The sequence below is a fragment of the Phalaenopsis equestris genome, unplaced genomic scaffold (assembly GCF_001263595.1).
Source record: "Phalaenopsis equestris unplaced genomic scaffold, ASM126359v1 Scaffold000867, whole genome shotgun sequence".
In the NCBI taxonomy this organism is placed as follows: Eukaryota; Viridiplantae; Streptophyta; class Magnoliopsida; order Asparagales; family Orchidaceae; genus Phalaenopsis; species Phalaenopsis equestris.
The window spans coordinates 406,764-425,864 of record NW_018165307.1 but is presented as its reverse complement, the minus strand read 5'-3'; the positions used below and the strand labels follow the sequence as shown (position 1 = coordinate 425,864).

Below are 19,101 nucleotides of genomic sequence, written 5' to 3'. Positions count from 1 at the left end.
TACCCATTTAGATCTAAGAGTTTAAAAAGTAAAGTGAGAGTTAGAATTAAGAGGAAAGGAAGTGGGAGCTCTGGAGTGGGAGCCGGTATCCTCCTAGCCTAGCCACGAAATTTGGGACTAAACTTGAGATTAGCCAATGATTTTCTATAACACTGAATCAAGGTAGAGAATTAAAATTGCTCCTATTTGGCACATACAATATTTAATGTATCTCATTCCTTTACATTATCCAATTCACTACATAAGAAAATTAGTTTTTTAACATTTTAAAGTTCTCCAAACCAAAAAGGGTTATCTTTAGAATTTAATATTTATATTTAGGAATAGTTACTATCCTTATATTTAAAATTTGTATTTAGGAGTAGTTGCTAGATAAAACACTATTTTAATCGACATTCCAATCTAAGGCTTGATAGTAGTATACTAGAATTTAACTAAGGACATCTTTCCTCACTTCCTCATGCGATCGATATTCAGGGCTTAATCAGAAAGTCCTATATTACATGAGCGATACGTATACTTGTGTTTATATCATTGTGACTATATATAACATATAAAATTAAGCATATAAAAAAGTCGCATCACATGTCTATTGATTCAAGAGACATATCCTTTCATCATAGAACCTTCCAAAGTGTCTAAATACATTGAATCACTCTATGGGGCATTTGAGACATGTGAACCCTTCAAAATGAGTGCAAAATTTGTTATGAACTGCCTTAATTTATAAAAAAAATTATCTCTAGCGCCTCAGGCACTGATTCTGAGGCTTCAAGCTCCAAGTTGCTTAAATTTTTGATGTTTTGGGTTCTAGCGCTTTAGACGTCGATCTAGCGTTTTAGGCATCGCCTCTATGTAAAATGGTGATTCAGGAGCCAAATCTAGCTCTCTGTAAAGTGGCGCTTAAGGCGCCAACAGGTGTCAATTTCACAAAATTTGTTATTTTGGCTCCAAATTTCATCTTTTTTGCTACTTTTGCTCCAAATACCTAAAATTGATATATCTGGCGCTTCAAGCGCCAGATTCACAAAATTTGTTATTTTTGCTCCAAATTTTGTCATTTTTGCTACTTTTGCTCCAAATACCTAAAATTGATATACCTGCAATAAAAACACAAAAATATCCTCATTTAAAGTGCAATATCTTCATAAATAAGAATAAAATATATACTTAAAATAGCACTTTATTTTGGTGTATCAAAATCCCCCAAACTTAAATGTTACTTGTCATCAAGTGACACTTTGACTACATAAAAAAATACGACTTCAGATAGAGATTAACTTATAAACTTATATACTTTAATTTTATAAATAAAATGGTAAAAATTAAGAAAAAATTTCAATAACTTAGATTAAAACTATAAGTCTAAGAATATTTAGAAATCAAATCTAAGATGTCTAAATCTCTATTAATTTCAAGAAGAATTGTAATTCATCATATCAATAAATACTTAGAATATTCATATGAAAAAGAACTTCATGAAAACTTTACTAGTAAGGGTGCTAATACTCAAATACAAGTTTAGAAAATGTAAGAAAGTCTTTTCCTCAAGTTAATTCAAGTGAAGCAAATTTTTAATTAGGCGTCTCCTCAAGCTTCTTCTCACAAATTTTTTTTTCTTTTTTTTCTTTTTTTTATTCAGGATCTTTTCAATCCTTTCTTTTCTTTTCTTTTCCAAGTGAGGATTACTATAACTGGATAACCTTTAATAATTTTGAACTTCTCTATCCTCTTCTTAAGGTTAAAGCTTTTTATCTTTCTTCACTTTATAAATTCATATTAGTTTTGATGATTTTTCATAATGTCTCATTATTTTCTTCTTACGTGAAACTCTAAAATTCTTAATACTTCAAAAATATAATTTTCTTTACTTTAAATAGAAAAACGTAGTCTTATCCTTTCATACCAAATATCTTTAACTTTAGAATTGACCTTGATTATTAAAAACTTTTAACTAAATTTACCATAATATTTACAAACATAAATATAGTCATTTAAAATTAAACCCAAATATCCAAGGTCATGTTAAATTAATTTTAAAAATATAGGTAATTAAGGACAAATAAAATTTATTTTACTTCTTTTTAAAAGAAATGTTTCTTTCCCCCAAACTTACGTTCTTAAGTAATTAAAAATGTTGAGTACAAAAATTTTGTAGGTGAAAGAAAATAAAAATAAAAACTAACCTGTAGAGGATTTCTGAATATGAAGTTGAGCTCTGATATACTGTAGGAATTAACTTAAAAATACAGGCTTTAAAACATTAAATGAAACACAACATATTTTAAAAGGATTTTGCTAAGAATTATAAACATACACAAAAATTAAATATACTAAAATGCTCCAAAAGTAAAAAATCTACAATTTATATTACAGTCCATAGTCATACTAAAACAGTTATAAGAAAAATAAATATCAAAACAATCAACATAACAAACAAACAAACAAACAAAGAAACTAAACTCCTAAAATATTTATCGTCATCCTCTTCCTCCTCCTCATCATCATCATCTTCTTCTTCTTCCTCTTCTTCATCATGATTTGACACATAAGGAGTAAAACTGGAGCAAGTTCAAAATTCTACATTGTAATCACCCCTTAGATATCTTGTTATAGCTTCCTGATATGTTATATCTTGTTGAACTCTTCTCTTCTTATATTCATCCTTACATGCATTCCTTGCTTCAATTCCTCAAATTCTATTTTACAAACTCACCATATCCATTTGTTGTATCATAAGATGCTCCATAATATTCTCAAGTGAAGCATATTTGGAAGTAGATGCCCTTGCCTAAGATGTTGAGGGCCGATCACTTCCTCCACTCTTGGCTTCAGCAAATGATTCAAATCTTTGGACACTGAGTCTCCCAATTGGTTTTTGTGGTTGCAGCTTTTCTTCATTTCTACCAAACTCTTCTCTTAATTGTTCACATAAAGTGAAAATCAAGGCAAGGTATCCTAAAACACTAGCTATAACACTCCTAGCTATACTCCGAAAATGAAGTATTATAAGAGCACCAACATCTACTGCCTACATTTGCTGAATGCAGAAGTTTAACACAACTCTATCTTTTCTTACCTCGCTCAGATGATTTGTTGGAAGCAATTTAACAGAAATGAAGTGATGCCATACTTTTGATTGAAAAGTCATCATGGAATTGGAGAATTTAACTCTCATATTGTTCTTAATTTTCCATTCTCCTCTTCCATCAGTCAAAAAAGAAACTACTTCATCCAGTGATGAGTAAGTCATTACAAATGCAGAGTATTCACAATGGAATACATTCCTCAGTCCATAAATGCATTGATTTTTTCTCTAGTAAATTCAACTTGCTTACCTCTCACGAAGATGTGAGTGATGCAGAGCGACTTAGTGTGACAATTTTGCAAATATTTTTCAATATTACAAAATCACACACGACGGATATATAATAAATATGCAATATAATTAAAAAAATACTCTTTATGTAAATAATTTATCTTTTAAAACTCTTTTTAAACTGTTAAATCCTCTTTAATATCAACGCAAGTATATGTATCGTTCAAGTAATAAAGGGTTTTGAAATTTTCTTTTGGGCTACCTCCATTGTAAAAGAATTCAAAATTCCCTTCAAAATTTAACTCTTTTGAATTCAAAAGATGTGTCATTTGATCCAAGAGTCATATCCCTTCATAAAAGAACCTTCCAAAGTGTCTAGATACTTTGAATTACTCTAAGAGGTGTGTAGAACAAGTGTCTCTATGAAAATTTGCGCAAAATTTGTCTCGAACCATCTTAATTTCAAAAAGCCATCCCTGACGCACCATGCACCACTTCTCTAGATTTTGGCGCATCATATGCCAGAATCCCAAAATTCACTGTTTTGGCTCCAAAATTAGTTCTTTTTACAATTTTTGCTCCAAATGCCTAAAAATGATATACCTGCAACAAAAGCATAAAAATACATTTCTTTAAAGTGCAATATCACAAAAAAAATTAAGCATAAAATAAGTACTTAAAATAGTATATTATTTTGGTGTATCACTGAGTATCAGAAGTAAATTTGCAAGTTGGAACAAAACTCACGGATCATCAGAACTATTGCTACTATAGTGAAGTACCAGATTCTCTTCTAACTTTTAACAACGATCAACCTCTCGATCTCACCTCCAGGGTTAGCAAATGCTCGTTCCTAGATTAACTTTCTTGAGCCCATTTGAGTGTTGTAACTATGTTGGGCTTTGTAGTTGACAAATCTTCTCGCGTCAAAATCTTTAGTAGGTTTTCCTCTTTTTACTTGTGGAGCTATTTGAATTTCTATGGAAATCTAAAAAAATTCAAATAAATTACAAAATAAAAAATTTAATTTCACAAGTAAGATTATTTGGTAAGAAAATTTTTCCCCTGTGTTTTCTATAAGCTTTTTCATCAAATTCCCTAATTTTAGGATTTCTCATAATGTAGGATAAATTCATGGTGAAAATAAAAAAAATTCTAAGTTAAAGTGAAGCTCTTACCAAGAGAAGATGAAATCTATGTTCTTTGGCCCTTGAAATCTTCTCAAATCTGCAAAATGTCAAGCCTTAAGTCGCGATTTAGAGTTAGGAGAAGACTTAAGCAATAAAAATGGAGCTTTCTATGGAAATTTGCTCAGTACCGCATTACGTAAACCTCTAACTAACTCAAATAAACACTTATTCTCATAATAAAATAATTTTCTAATACAAAACTTTCACAAACAACACAAAACTCACTTATATATATAAAGTCCGTACTATTACAAACTAACAGTTTTCAAGCCAACAAAATCTAATTCAGTGTCCAAAGTAAATCAAACATCTTATCACTGAAATCTAAGCATTAAAATATTCAACAACAAACACAAATAAAGTTCAACAATGAAAGTAAATGCAAGCCAACATAACACCATAACATAATTAAGCAATACTAAATACGCATTCCGTGCATAAAATAAGTTCAAATATCTTTTTCACTCTCGTCCTCTTGGATGTCTCCCATGGATTGGTAGTGCACAAATAAGTTGTAGAAAGGTCGATAAGGAAATTCATCTATCGAATCTTCCTCAATCCAAGCATATTTCTTGAACATACGCATCAAACCATCTTTAATACTTCCAGTATGTTCAAAATGTTCTTTCATCCTCCAATCCAAATGATCCAGCATTTCAGACATATGTCATATCCGGAAGAATTCACTGTAGGGTGATGCTAATTTCATTACATGACATGTTTAATGCCTATTTAGAAGCCATACTCCACCTATTCAAAGCCTCCTGCAATCAAGGGTAACCATCAAGCTCTCTTGCACGCATTTTGGAAAAAGGTCAGGTTTTAGACCGGTCTAACTTTGCAGAGGTCCGAGACGCCTGTTCCCCAAATGAAAGTCTCTAAAATGTTCATTTTAATTTAGGAAGACATATTTAGCGACACGTAATCTCCATATCTTTGGATCAGATAAAACCATCCTACAGACATCCATGTGAAAAATGACTGTCGGGGCCATACCCGGCTCTGGTCGATGATTTTCGCCAAATACAATGCAACTTAGGGTATGTTTGGATGTGAATAAGTATATCTTCTATCCTTAACAATTTTTTATTCAGATACCCATAGGACTCTCTCATCCATGCCTCAGCAAAGAAAGGAAGAAAAAACCAAAAATCAAATTTCATAAGGGGTGTCACATATGTGCCACCCCATGGATGCATATGTGCCTAGAAAGTAGTGCTCAATGTTAGTGTTGACACTTATGCAACCAAATATGGGTTTATATGCACCCAAGCCCTTCGATAGCATGTGTAACAAAGAAGGGGGTGTTTAAGCACCCGCAATTGGTGCATAGGAGCTGAAAATTTCCATGGATCACTCCAGACAAATATAGGGGCGCTTATATGCCCCCCAATTGGTGCTTAGGTGCCAAAGTAAATGTCTGCAGAATAACAAGATCATATGTGCCCAGTGCTTGACACATATTTTCCCAATGCAATTTTCTTCGCCAAAATTGTTGCATCATGACTGAATCACGAAGATAGATGTGCTCAATAGTGAGAAGCTTTTACAAAGCCCTTAAGCCACTTATGGAAGGGATCAAAGAAAAAATGAGAGGTTCTTGGCCTTTGTCTTGCAAAAAAATCCCCCTAGCAGATCTGTGCCAGTAGGGAAATCAAATGGAGCAACAAACTTTTGTGTCGAGTAGGAGCCATTGGAATGAGACTTCTTCACTTTTTTTAAATTTAGAGAGAGAGAGAGAGAGAGCTCTAGGGAGAGGAGAAGAGAGATTTCTAGAGGAGGACAGATCAAGTGAAGAACTTCTTATTCTTCTTCTCCTTTCTTCTTATTTTTCATGTTATTCTTTCTTTCCATAATTGAGAATGCTTCTTGCTTCATCTTCCTCTTCCCACATTTTCCAAGAAAAGAGTGAGGTTTGGGAGAGCTTGGAAGAGAGGAGAGGGTTTTAGGAGAAGATCAAGGGAAGAAAAACACCTTCTTCTCTCCTTCTTCTCACTGTTTGTCTTCCACAAAAAAATCTAGTTTCTTCATCCTTTTCTTCCTTTTCCACCACCAATCTTTTGGAGAGGGTGAGAGAGCTTAGAGAGGATATCAAGAACTAAGAAAGTGGTGTCTCCTTCCTAAAGGAGATATTTTACTCGATTTGGAGAAGGAAAAAAATCATAATCTCCTACATTCGGAGAGCTTCCTCTAACACTTGGGAGGAGTAGAGGATCTACTCTCATATTTGAGGAGAGCTTCATCTTTGCAACTGCGCACATCATAATTTTCCTTGAATTTTCCTTTCCTTAGCTAACTTTAAGATTGTGTTAGAGAATGATTAGGGCTAGGTTGTTTTTTTCCTAGAGAAACTATAAGGATAGGGAATCTTCATGGACAAATCTGCTAAGAATCCAAGTGATATCCTTGCAAAAGCCTTAGTCTAAACCATAAACTATCAAAATTCATATTTACTGTAGTTTTGGTGGTTCCAACTTTCCATGGAGAGGTTGAAATCGTTGGTGTTCGAAAGATAAAAAGAACTTTGTAGCTAGTTCATCCTATAAGTTGTGGGGAATTTTTCCTTCGAGAAATTGGAGAGCAAAATCCACCACATCCTTTGCCAAGGCTTGAAGCTGTTATGCCACACATCCATGTGCTAAAACCGAATCACCCATGTGAGAGTGCTACAACGGGTATGGCTTGCTATCAGGTGTTAGCATTTGCATTGATTAGTATGAATTTTTATGATGAGTGTCTTTACATTATGCATGTTGCATGTGTTATATTGGTATGACCGATTGCCTTTTCCTGGTCGACCGACCACTTAGGTCTGACAGGCCAGCTTGGCCTAATTGACAACCACTTGGGTCCAACCGGTCGGCACAGCCCAACTGACCCATCACTTGGGTCCAATCGGCTACCCCGGCCCTACCGACCCATTAGTTATGATGTTCGAGGTTGACCACCCAGGTTGACCTAATTGGTCAAAGAGCCAACATCACTTGTCGTGTGTCTTGCATGCACATTCACATCAGTTTAGGTGTCTCTTCAAGCACCAACACTCGTGGCATCTTCCCCACATGAATATCACATGTGTTTGGGGAACGATACTTGCATTGCTTTGGTAATTGGTGACTAGCTATGCTAGTCCATGATGTGTGAATTTACCTAGTGGAGGACACACCCTTCACTTCTTTTGGCACCATTTGATTTCCACAAACTTTACATGTTGTGCATTCAATTTAAGCCATGCATTAAAGCCTCTGAACTCGTTATGTGTGCAACATGTATGCATTTTAGTTTTTTTCATTTGCATGTTGCTTGATGATCTTCCATCGTGTTTGCTCATACCCTAGTTGAGTCACAATGCTGAATCTTGTGTGATGTTTGTTTGCATGGTTTGGTAGCGAGTCATACTCGATAGGTGAGTGACCCTGTCTCGGTCGCGATGCTTTAATGAGCATTGTTCTTCGGGTAGATACCAAGGAGTAGTGCGACTTAAAGCATCGAGATTGACACAAGTATGGTTGTGTTAAGGATCCAAAGTATCTAACTTGTGTCACTTTGCATGCTACGGGTCTGCATTTAATACCCCTATTTTAAAATAAGAAAAATAATTTTTCTACTTATGATATCCATACTAATTAAAAAAAGAACTATATAAATAAGAAGTTAGGCCATACGTAAGGCCAATGCTTTTTTAAATCCAAGTTAGGCCCTTGGATCGTTAGTGCGAGGTAGGTATGATGTCCTCGTTAAAGTCTTACATACACGAAGACTTTACCCTTGTGCACATTTAGATGTCGCGTTAGGAAAATTTCACTAGATGGTATGTTAGGCTAGGATTAGGGTGCTAGTTAGTCTTTTTCGATGTTTGGCTATTGTTTTGGTTTGCTTGCTCTAGTCAGTCATCACTTTGCTCTGATTTTGTGTCTTTACTGAGTGTGGACATGAGCAATAGTTTTTCTTACAGGGATCAATGCCTAAATATGTACACACATAAGTTTAATAAGGAAGGAGCAATGTCATGATTTATATTCTAACTTTTTCTTGCAAGTGCTGCTAAGCTTCTCCCACCAGTGGCTCATATGTGTTGCATGATAAAACCTGTGCTAACTTTTCTATAGATCTAGTCCTTTTTTATTTTATCATGTATTTTATTGAGTCCTAGAATTGTGTTTATATCAAACATAAGGTACGAGCATGGGTTCTGAGGTGGATGACACACCGAACCATGTGACAGGGACCGAGAGTTGCTGCTCGTGTCTCATACCTTAATTCTGAATTTATATTCATGTATAAAAGTAGATTCGTGCATGTGTATGCAGTGTCTGAATACTTTTTCCTGCTTTCCTGGGATATGTTGGCGACCCATCGACACTGACCTATTCTTAGATTATTCTTGGTTTGCTTTGATTTTTATTTTGTGGCAGCTTTATTTTCATGTTTCTTGCTGTTTGCTATTTATCTGAAATTGATCACAAAAAATAATCTAGGTTTTCTAAGGATCCTAATATTATAAATTTTCTACAAAATCCCAATAATAAAATATTATGATTAATCAAATTTTAGGGTTAAAAATTTAATTATTTTAAAACTTGCACTTACTTTTCTGCATGACCTTCGAGCAGGCTTTAAAATGGTTCGCTTGTATGGCTATACACCCCATCATACTTAATAGGGCTTTCATGTTTAGGATTGTGGTAGATAACCGCATTATATTTGCATGTCCCAAGAAGAAGCTCCCGTGCTTCTTCAACCTGACTGGCCCAACATAGATTTCTACTTATGTGGTCGTCTAACGTGATCAGGGTGTTAGAGACTACCTCGACCCAAACGAGATATAAGTTCTTTGTTCTTTAGATTTGTAGCTAGACCTCTTCTTTTACCTCCTTTCTTGAGGCATCTCCATCACTTACTCGACGGATATAAATGTCACCTCTTTGAGCTCTATTTGCACAGGTCATAGGACTTAGAGTTTCATTCATTTGACCTTAGAACTATCAAAGTCTCCTTATATGGTCCGAGAGAGAGATTTATTCGAATAAGAGAACAATATGACAATATATAAATAGACTAATTGGAGACACTAAGTTTTTGAAAAGAACAAAAAATAATCACTTAACTATGTGTTAGTTTGTCATAAAGCAATGAGCATACATGGTCGACTTACTTCTGCGAGATCAGTTCTATTTAGAACAAGTCAATGTTTAAACAACTTACATTTCGATAGAAATAGAAATTAAACTACTCATATTATTTAAGCCTCTTATTGTGATTTTATTCTCTATTTGCAAGAAACGTTTTCAGATAAAAAGATAATGATATTAATAATAAGAATTGTTGATGTTGATCAATATTTTGAGCGCGCTATAGTTTGAGAAGTAATTTGGCATGCAAAAACTAATTTAATACGAAATAAATTTTGTTAATACATCTTCAAATAAAAATTAAGGAAATATTAATAGAATATAATACTATAAGATATAAAATATGTATGTATGTATGTATGTATGTATGTATGTATGTATGTATGTATATATATATATATATATACATTTTATAGGTAAAATATAATTTTTTTTTAATAATTTGTTAAGCAATATAATTTAAGGAATCACTCAAGTTTTAACTAACTATCTAATTTAATAAAAAAAAATCGATTAAGCAATATGAGCCTCAAATACGGTCCTACTAGACTTTCTACTAAACATGGGCGATGGGCGGGTAATGAGCTGGGCTTAATCGGGTTTGACTAGTCAAAGCGGCTAAAATCGGGCTTGAGCCAAGTTTTTATCTAAAAAGTCATAGCCAAGTCCGCCCACTCTAAAAGTCGGGTCGAACCGACCCACATGCCTTAAAAGAAAAATCTGGGAAAGAAAAAAAATTAAGAATTGCGTGCTACGTATTTAAATTTCTCAAAAATTAAACATGGGAGGCATAATCTCGAAAAAAGTTGCGTTGATATCACAAAATTAATTTTCATTATTTGAGAAAAAGATGATGCAAGATATCTTAAGAGTTAGAATCTAGTCACCGATGAAACTCTAAGATGAAATGCTTAAAAAAACACATACATACCAATCATTTCTTATATAAAAATTATAAATTTTAGCAAAATTTAGTCACTGCTGATGCACAATCAACAAATGCACTTAAATCATTCATAATACTAAATATTAAAATCTGTGTGAGACATTTAAACATCAAACAAACAAGAATGTGCGATATGTAAGTAAATCACCCTAAATAAATTCAAATTTTTTTCGGACCAATCCATATATGGGCCGGCCGGGTTTAACTATTGCAGGCATTGACCAAATTAAAACGGGCTCGAGTCAGACCTCTTTACAATTAAACCCACCAATTCTAAGATGGCTTATGACTAACCTGTCGAGCCACCCACCTATGTTTAATTTCTACCCTTGACTACCTCCCATAACCCCAACTCATGAATTCCAGCTCGGCCAGATTGCTTTACAGTCAAACTCACTGATTTTAAACGGACTTACGGCTAACCTATAGGGCCACCCATCCAAGTCTACTATCTACCCCTGGATGCCTCCCATAACCCAAGCTCATGAACTGAGGAACTGAATACAACTACACGGTAAAAAAATAAATGCACCAAAAGCGAACTCCATGCACACTGCCCAACGCATAAGACCATGTTCCTCTCCCCAAATAGTGGCGTGCTTCTCTTGCACCCACCCACCACCTTGTTTCTGGCCTTTCTCATTCATCGGCAATGGCGAAAGCAATCCCTGGTAAAGACAATAGCGTTGATTGGTTTTTTCAGCGAGGGTATTTAATATTTAGTTTGCAAAGTGCATTTCCTTAGCAAAACAGATTTTTTTTCCAAAATTGGAAAAAAAATTCAAGCTTTTTAATTCCTCATACAAAACGAGGGAAGCAAGTAGTAGAGAGTACAGGAAGAAGAAGAAGAAGAAGAAGAAGAAGAAGAAGAAGAGGACATGGGTTGTTGCTATTCGAATCTTGAGAACAAGGAAGTAGTCTCGCGTTGCAAAGCGCGGCGGCGCTACATGCGTGAACTCTCAGAGGGACGAGAAGCTTTCGCCACTGCTCACTCTCTGTACCTCCATTTCCTCCGCTCAACAGGCGCTGCACTTCTTCAGTTCGCCAATGCTGAAGCCCAGCTCCATGTCGTTTCTCCCTCGCTGCGGCTACCTTCTCCTCCTCCTCCTCCTCCTCCTCCTCCTCCCCTAAAGCCCCATCTCCGACAACTGGACTTCATCAGTCACTGCCTCTCCTATCCTCCCTCCCCCACCTCCTCCTCCTCCCCCTCCCCCTTCCTTCGCGTGGGACTTCTGGGACCCTTTTGCTCCCGCCTCCTCCTCCCATTCCGTCACCGAAGAACTTTGGGAGGAGGCAGCGACTACCATCTCGGAGGTCAACACCGCTCCGGCGACGACTCCGCCACCTTCCTTCATCAGTGGATTCTCAAAGGATTCCACCGTCAAGCTTGCGGTGGTGGCTGTACCAAGGGGGAAAAAGTATTTCTCCGAAATAGTTCAGGAGCTAGATGAGTACTTTGTTAAAGCCTCTGAGACCGGGAGGAGGGTTTCCATTGTTTTGGAAGCTCCAAGTTGCGGTTTTGCGCTTTCCAATCAAGGATATTCAAGCAAGCTCTTACTTCCTTTTGACAATTCTTTCTAATATACAAATATTTGCTTTTACTCAACTGTTCTCTTCTCAATACAGGAAAAATGTCTAGCTATTGCAAAAGCTTTAGTCCGTTGATCTGTTCCTGGAGCTCCAGTACAAGGACCTTAGCTTTAACTAGTTCTAGCGATTCCAGGGAGGAGATGAGTAGAGTACGCCATTCTTGTACAATTGAGAAGCTTTATGCTTGGGAGAAGAAGCTTTATCTTGAGGTGAAGGTATGATGATTCATTACATCATTAAATGTGGTAAACCTTGTTTATTTACTCTGTTATTATATGCCAGTGGCTGAGCTGTGGCGCCAGAGCATGGCTACAAGCAAAAGTGATATCCACGATTTACTACTTTTTTATCGTACTCTGCTATGCTCTGCCACTCTCCTAGTTATTATTTTGCACCGTTGCGCCACCTTTCTTTTGGTTATATTCATTTGTGGCCCCATGAATGGGAAGAAGACCTAAAGGAAGTCACATGGAGAGGTTGATGGGTGAAAAAGCTTTTGCAGATTAATGAAATTAATGATGTTTGCTTCTAATGCAGAATTCTGAGAGAACTAGGCTGGAGAAAGAGAAGAGACTGAGTTTATTGAGAAGGCAAGAGGCAAAAGGTGTGGATTACTTCAAGGTTCTGAAGAACAAGAGAGAGATTGGGAGGCTGGAGTCCAAGTTGATGGTTTATTGTCAAGCTATTGAGACCACGTCCAGTGAGATTATTAGGCTTAGAGAGGTGGAGCTCTTTCCTCAGCTTCTCGATCTTGTCAACGGGTAAAATCTCTCTCTCTCTACCTCTCGCTCTTGCTCTCTCTCTCTCTCTCTCTCCTATCTTTTGTCTTTTAGTTAGAGAAAGAAAGAGAGCCGTTGCCATGACGGTCAATTTTAGTTTGACTTTAGCAAAAAGAGTGGTACTATTTACTCCGTGGGGGAAGTTAGTGTTCCATTAATATTTATTCTTTTGTAGCAATATGGCAATTCCATAAATATTTCTTGAACTTTCTTTGACTGCTTTGGTAACCATCAGACGTTTGAAGAGTTTTTTCTTTGGGATGTTGTGTACATGCCAATGAGCTTATGGAAGAGATACTTCTTTTAGGTATTAATTGGATTCTTTGGAACATTTTTGCAATTATTCTTTATAATTTACATTTTATTCTATGGAAGAAATATATCTTGTAGGTAATAGAGGATCTTTTGGAACATTTTGCTCATTATATCTACCAATATACGTTTCATACTATCGGAGTTCAAAGTACTCCTTGGAGTTTGGTTTGTTTATATTTATTTTGTAATGTTATATTAGTAGTATATACTAAATACTTTTATTTGATGATATCTTTACATACCATTTTTTTAAAGGGGGTTTTCAACCCTATTTTGATTAGATCAGAATATCAGCAAGTTTTTCATCTCGATATGACTACTATTATATTGTGAGTCTCTATTTTAGTTTCATAACATGCTATTGGATTTGGGTTCGTTGTTCTAGTCCTATAGGTTCAAGCGGGCAGCCATGTTGATTTCTTTGTGAATCACTATAGATTGATAAGTTATCAAGACATACTAAAAGCTCCTCTGTGTAATCAAAAGTTCAAGAAATGGCCGTAGATTACCCTTCTAAATCCTTCCATCCATCAGAGTGTTTGCTTGCAAATATTGCTCTTACAACCTATTATGGGTAGACATGTGGTAGGATGCAGTTACTTGATCATCTCACAAAGTGTTGGTATGTTTGCATCCAAAATTTTTAAACAACTTTATTGGTCTCATCTTGCATTTACCTACTAGTTACTATAAACTTGTGGTGCATGCGCTCACAATCAAGTTGGTGTCATGTAATGTCAAATGTTATATTTAGGCATTTTGCTCCTATGTAAAGCTATGGTCAACACTACTACACATGCATGCCTTTTTTGTTAATCCTGAATTATCTATTTGTGGGTTATGATGAAACCATACTTTGCACTCAGACAAAAAGAGGGAAATGCATAGAAAAATACAGAAGTGCGCGTGGAGAGAGAGAGAGAGAGGATTCACTCTATACTCAATGATCAATGAAATAGGAGTACACAAGATTGCGTAAACCATGCTTTAATCATGAACCCATATTTGTATGTGAGGATTAATGTTCAAGTGATGCCGAAAATGCTATAAATTAAATTAGATGGATGAAGAAGAATAAAATGAGGTCCATTGATTACTCGTAAAACATAAAAAAGAATGAAGCTTGATAACTCAAGTTAGAGCATGACCAAGTAGTCAGAAATTACTTGTTTTGCTGATGGAAGCTGTTGAGTAGCTCATAGGTTTAGGCGATTGCGTTCAGATACTCTGACAAAATTGCTACAAGTTCACAAGTTCACCATCAATTCAACTATTTGTGTTTTCCTTAAACTTGTTATGTTTGCCTTGTTACTTGCGTTTCAGTCCCTTAAAATCTCGACCTAGCTAGTCCTTATTGGGTTCAATTGACAAATATGGTTGGCATAGCTTGCCAAGTTTTTCATCTGACCGAGCAAATTTGTCCTTAGTGTTCTAGATGTACATTTCTTAATTTGGTGAGGCCTTCATGCAATTTATTTTGATAGTATTTATTGAGAATTTTTCACAAGCCTTTATATAAGCTTCACTTATTGTGGTTGGGAGATTTTTCTTCCCATAATGAGTTTTTTGCATTATTCGTTCATATTTTTTTAACTATATACAACAACAACAACAACAAAGTCTTAATCTCACTGCGTGGGGTCGGCTACATGAATCCTTTTTCTCCATTGCTTCCTATTTAGTGTCACATTTTCATTTAGTCCTATTTAGTGTCATATTTTTTTTACTATATGAATGGTTAATTTTTTCATGATGCTCCATACATTGCTTTATAGATGTCTGTCATAGGTGGTCTGTTTTCCACACTTTATTAATGAAGATAGGTTAAAAATTTTGACAAAATTTGTTAAATTGTTTCTAATTTTCACAAAAGACCTGTAAAAATTGTTGTCGAGATTAACATCATTTAACATCGACATGGATAAAGACAATAAACGCAATAAACAAAGTGTGCAAACAAACCAAGATCTTGTAGTATGAACAAAATTTGAATTTCAAATGAACAGAGGCATCAACTCATACATACTTAGGTGTTTGCTACTAACACGAGGAATGATAGAGAACTAGTTTGAATTGTATATATGTTGATTGAGACTCCTTTTGCTTCCTCTACTTTTAATAAAACTAAGAAAGAACTCTAAATGATAGAAATTAATATATTGACTTCTTAATAACTCTCATTGCTTGTCTACTATGTAATACATTTGGCGGCTGATGCAAAACTATAGTGTGTACTTGACACTGATGTCATTTTCATGTACTTTTCATACAGTCGTTGATCATGATTGGCCAATAATACCCCATTCTCTTAATCTTCACTTTCATCTTAGGGCTAGATTGAAGATCTTTACATAATCCTGAACGAATGTCTTTGACAATCTTCTGGGCTTCGTGCTTATCTGAACAGCATAACCACATATGATCAAAGGACTTTAGAGAAAATGTATCATTGATGAGGGCATAAGATAGAGCTCTAGGCTTCAATTGATGAGCTATTGATCTATCTTGGGGTAATTTGCCTTCTCGCAGATATTCCAAAAATGGTTGTCTCCAATCAATGGAGCCTTCAACTGTGGCTACAACAGTTTGTTATTTATGTTGATCAATGTACCCCATATCAATTAAAGAGAGGACTTGACAACCTTGAACTTCAATCGGTACTAATTCCTCTTTCAAGAATAGTATCTCCTTAGCCAATTTTGCCAAAGCATTTGCAATGACATTACTGCCATGGGGTATTCGATACAAAGTGACATTAGAAATCTGATCAAGCATACTCATCGGATATGGTAATATTGATGAAGTCGGAGTTTGAAAATCTTGTACGATACAACAATTTGATTGATCACAAACTCTGAATCTCTGAAAACATTAACCTCTTGTATGTCCATTAGAAAACCATGGATTTTTTCATTTTTATGATAAAGTTTGATTTTCTTTTTATCAAAGTTTTCATCACAAAGATTTTATATTATTTAAATTCATCCACATTGTTTAGCTCAAGTGGTGTGGTTGCTTGCATTGGATAAAACTGAGGAATGTGGTCTTTTTGTTTTTTAAAATTATTAGAAACAAAAAATAAAACATAATAGTTTTTTGAAAAAATGTAAAATATATATATATAATTCAAGAGATTATATATGATTCCTAGAAAAAAATTCAAATGACTTGACCATTTTGTAAGTCTATTTTAAGGTGCTCAAATTTCATTTTCCACCTAAAAAAATTTGACAAAATGGATTTAAACAACAACAACAAAGCCTTAGTCCCACTACGTGGGGCCGGCTACATGAATCCTTTTTCTCCATTGCGTCCTATTTAGTGTCATATTTTCATTTAGTTCTAGTAAATTAAGATAATTTTTAATACAATAAGCCCAATTCTTCCTAGGTCTACCTCTGCCTTTCTAAACACTTGGAAAAAAATGGAATTCATTTGGTTCTTATTTTCTATTTATAAAGGCAGAGTTAACATAGTCAGGGACATAATAAATGTAAAAAGTGAATCTACTTTGATTCTAATGGGCCTGTTATCCTACTATAGATCAAAGTTTCCTTGCCTTATTGCAGTTGGTCAGGCAATAAAAGTAATGCCCTTAGCTCATTATATGTTATTCAATGGCATTGAAGAGTAACTGGCATTAGTGAAACAATACCTTTAAGAAAAAAAAAAATAGAATCAAGGTTAAAGAAATAAAGTTATTATTTGTTCATTTGCATCTAGAAAATTCAATTGCATTAACACTTTAAATTATGACATACTCTACATCACAAGCTCTAATCCCAAATTGATATGGTTAAACTTTCTCTCAAGCCAAAGATTTTAGACTTGTTAAATATGATCTACACATAAATTCAACACATATCCTTATTAATCGGTTATAAATTTTTTTGGCTTTACTCTTGCATGTCTTTTTTATAACTGCTCAATATGAAGCATACCTTAACGCTTGTTACAGATAATGCAATGGCCCTTTGCATCTCATTGTCCGAATATGAGATATACACCTTACCTAGGTTGAGTTATACCTTGCGTCTATTTTTTGAGGTTGTTGGTAATTTTTTTAACTAAAGCTAAAAATTGATTCCAATATATCTCACCTATTAACTTTCAGACTTCACATATTAGCTAGCATGAAAATAATGGAACACATATCTATAAGAAAATTATGTAGTTAAAGTTCTAATCATCAACATAATCATTTTTTTAAAGTTTAATTAATATTTTTATTAATTATTATTGATTAGGAAAGAGAGATAATTGTGATTGAAGAAGAGGGATGGGAGAGCTTGGACATAATTGAGGATGGGATAAAGGATAAAGTAATTCTTTAGGTTGAATATTTTAATGAAAACTCATTGAGTGATAAGAGTTATGGGGATTTTTTAATTTAAAATTCTAATATTTATGGCTTGTGATATTTTTAAGTGGAGGATACTATAAGAGAGAGAGAGAGAGATAGAGAGAGAGAGAGATTTATTTTGCACTTATCTTAGTTGTTATGTTTTTTATTGTATTTTGATATCCTTACATTGATAGCTTGATATTTATATAACCCATCTTATTTTGAAGATTTTATAGTATGATGTTAAAATATTACTTCTTATTTTAATGATATCATCAAAATATTGATTTCAGTAAAATATTTAGTAGCAATAGGTTTCTAACAAAATTTATTTTTCTTTTTAAGTATAATGATAAATGTCATGATCATGCTAAATTTTTTAATGAATTGCAGATAGGATGTGGCCAATTCATGAATACTCTAAACAACGAAAATCCATTAAGTGATAACCAAATAGTTATTATTTTGATTTGTGAAAGATCAAACTAAATTACATTTTCAATGACTACAAAGCATAAAAGGGTGACTTTCTACAAGAAAAGTTGTATTTCTTAAAATTGATATATTCTAAGTTCTTAAAGTAGTCAAAACAAATATTTAACATCTCATATGCTGCTTTATTAAAATTAAAATCAAGATATCATCAAAACAGATAATCCAAAAATTTTCTTATTAATGGAAATAAAGCTTTGTTTTTGAGCCACTTAAATGTACTATAAAGAGCATTGAAATGTCTAAAATGTGTATCCATTCATAATTACGATTAGGATTTTTAATATAATTTTTCATTCAACACTTGGTCTAATTCATTAATTGATGATAACTACTTTGAAAATTAATTTTATAGAAACAATGAGACATACTAAATCAAGTGACCGCGACTTTATATATGCTTAAAAGTATAAAAATACTGCTGCTAAAATATTTAATCCCTCAGTAACTGTACCAAAACTTAATAACAATTATAGATTCGATAAATATGGACGTAATAAATATTCAATAATTGTAAAGTCACACTTATCAACGCAAGTATACGTATCGCTCAAGTAATATATGGCTCTAATGGAGTCCTAGATATCGATCTCACAGACAGTAATATTAGAATTATAAACTAAGACTTTAGAAAAGCAATACTTTAATTGTAACAACGAAGTTCAATTTGCTTATCTGTCATTAATAGGCAATTGAAATAAATATGTAATTTTAATAACTATTAAATAACTAAATATACTAATGAAGGTTCAAATGTGATATTCAATATATAATAAAACATCGTTTTCCTTGTCAAAAAATTATAGTGAATGGATAAAGTGAATCAGTTCAATTATTATTGTGCCAAACAGGAGCATACCTATTCTTTACCCTTTGGTTCAGGCATAAAGAACATTAACTAATCCTACGCTTGTTTATTGAATCTGCAGCTAGGCAGGGAGGATACCAACTCTCACTTTGGAGCTCCCACGTTCCCCTCGCTTGAGGGCTAAC

The 19,101-nt window shown here is 34.2% G+C and overlaps 1 protein-coding gene across 1 annotated transcript in view; it reads left to right on the top strand.

Annotated features, from left to right (window-relative positions):
• Nucleotides 1–11,218: 11,218 nt before the first annotated feature.
• The window catches only part of LOC110031925, a 21,008-nt gene continuing 13,125 nt past the window's right edge, over nt 11,219–19,101 (top strand). Inside the window, 4 exon segments of the mRNA XM_020735373.1 lie at nt 11,219–11,722; nt 11,724–12,133; nt 12,214–12,392; nt 12,715–12,938. Coding sequence (XP_020591032.1) covers nt 11,466–11,722; nt 11,724–12,133; nt 12,214–12,392; nt 12,715–12,938 — 1,070 coding nt within the window. The 5' untranslated portion in view covers nt 11,219–11,465.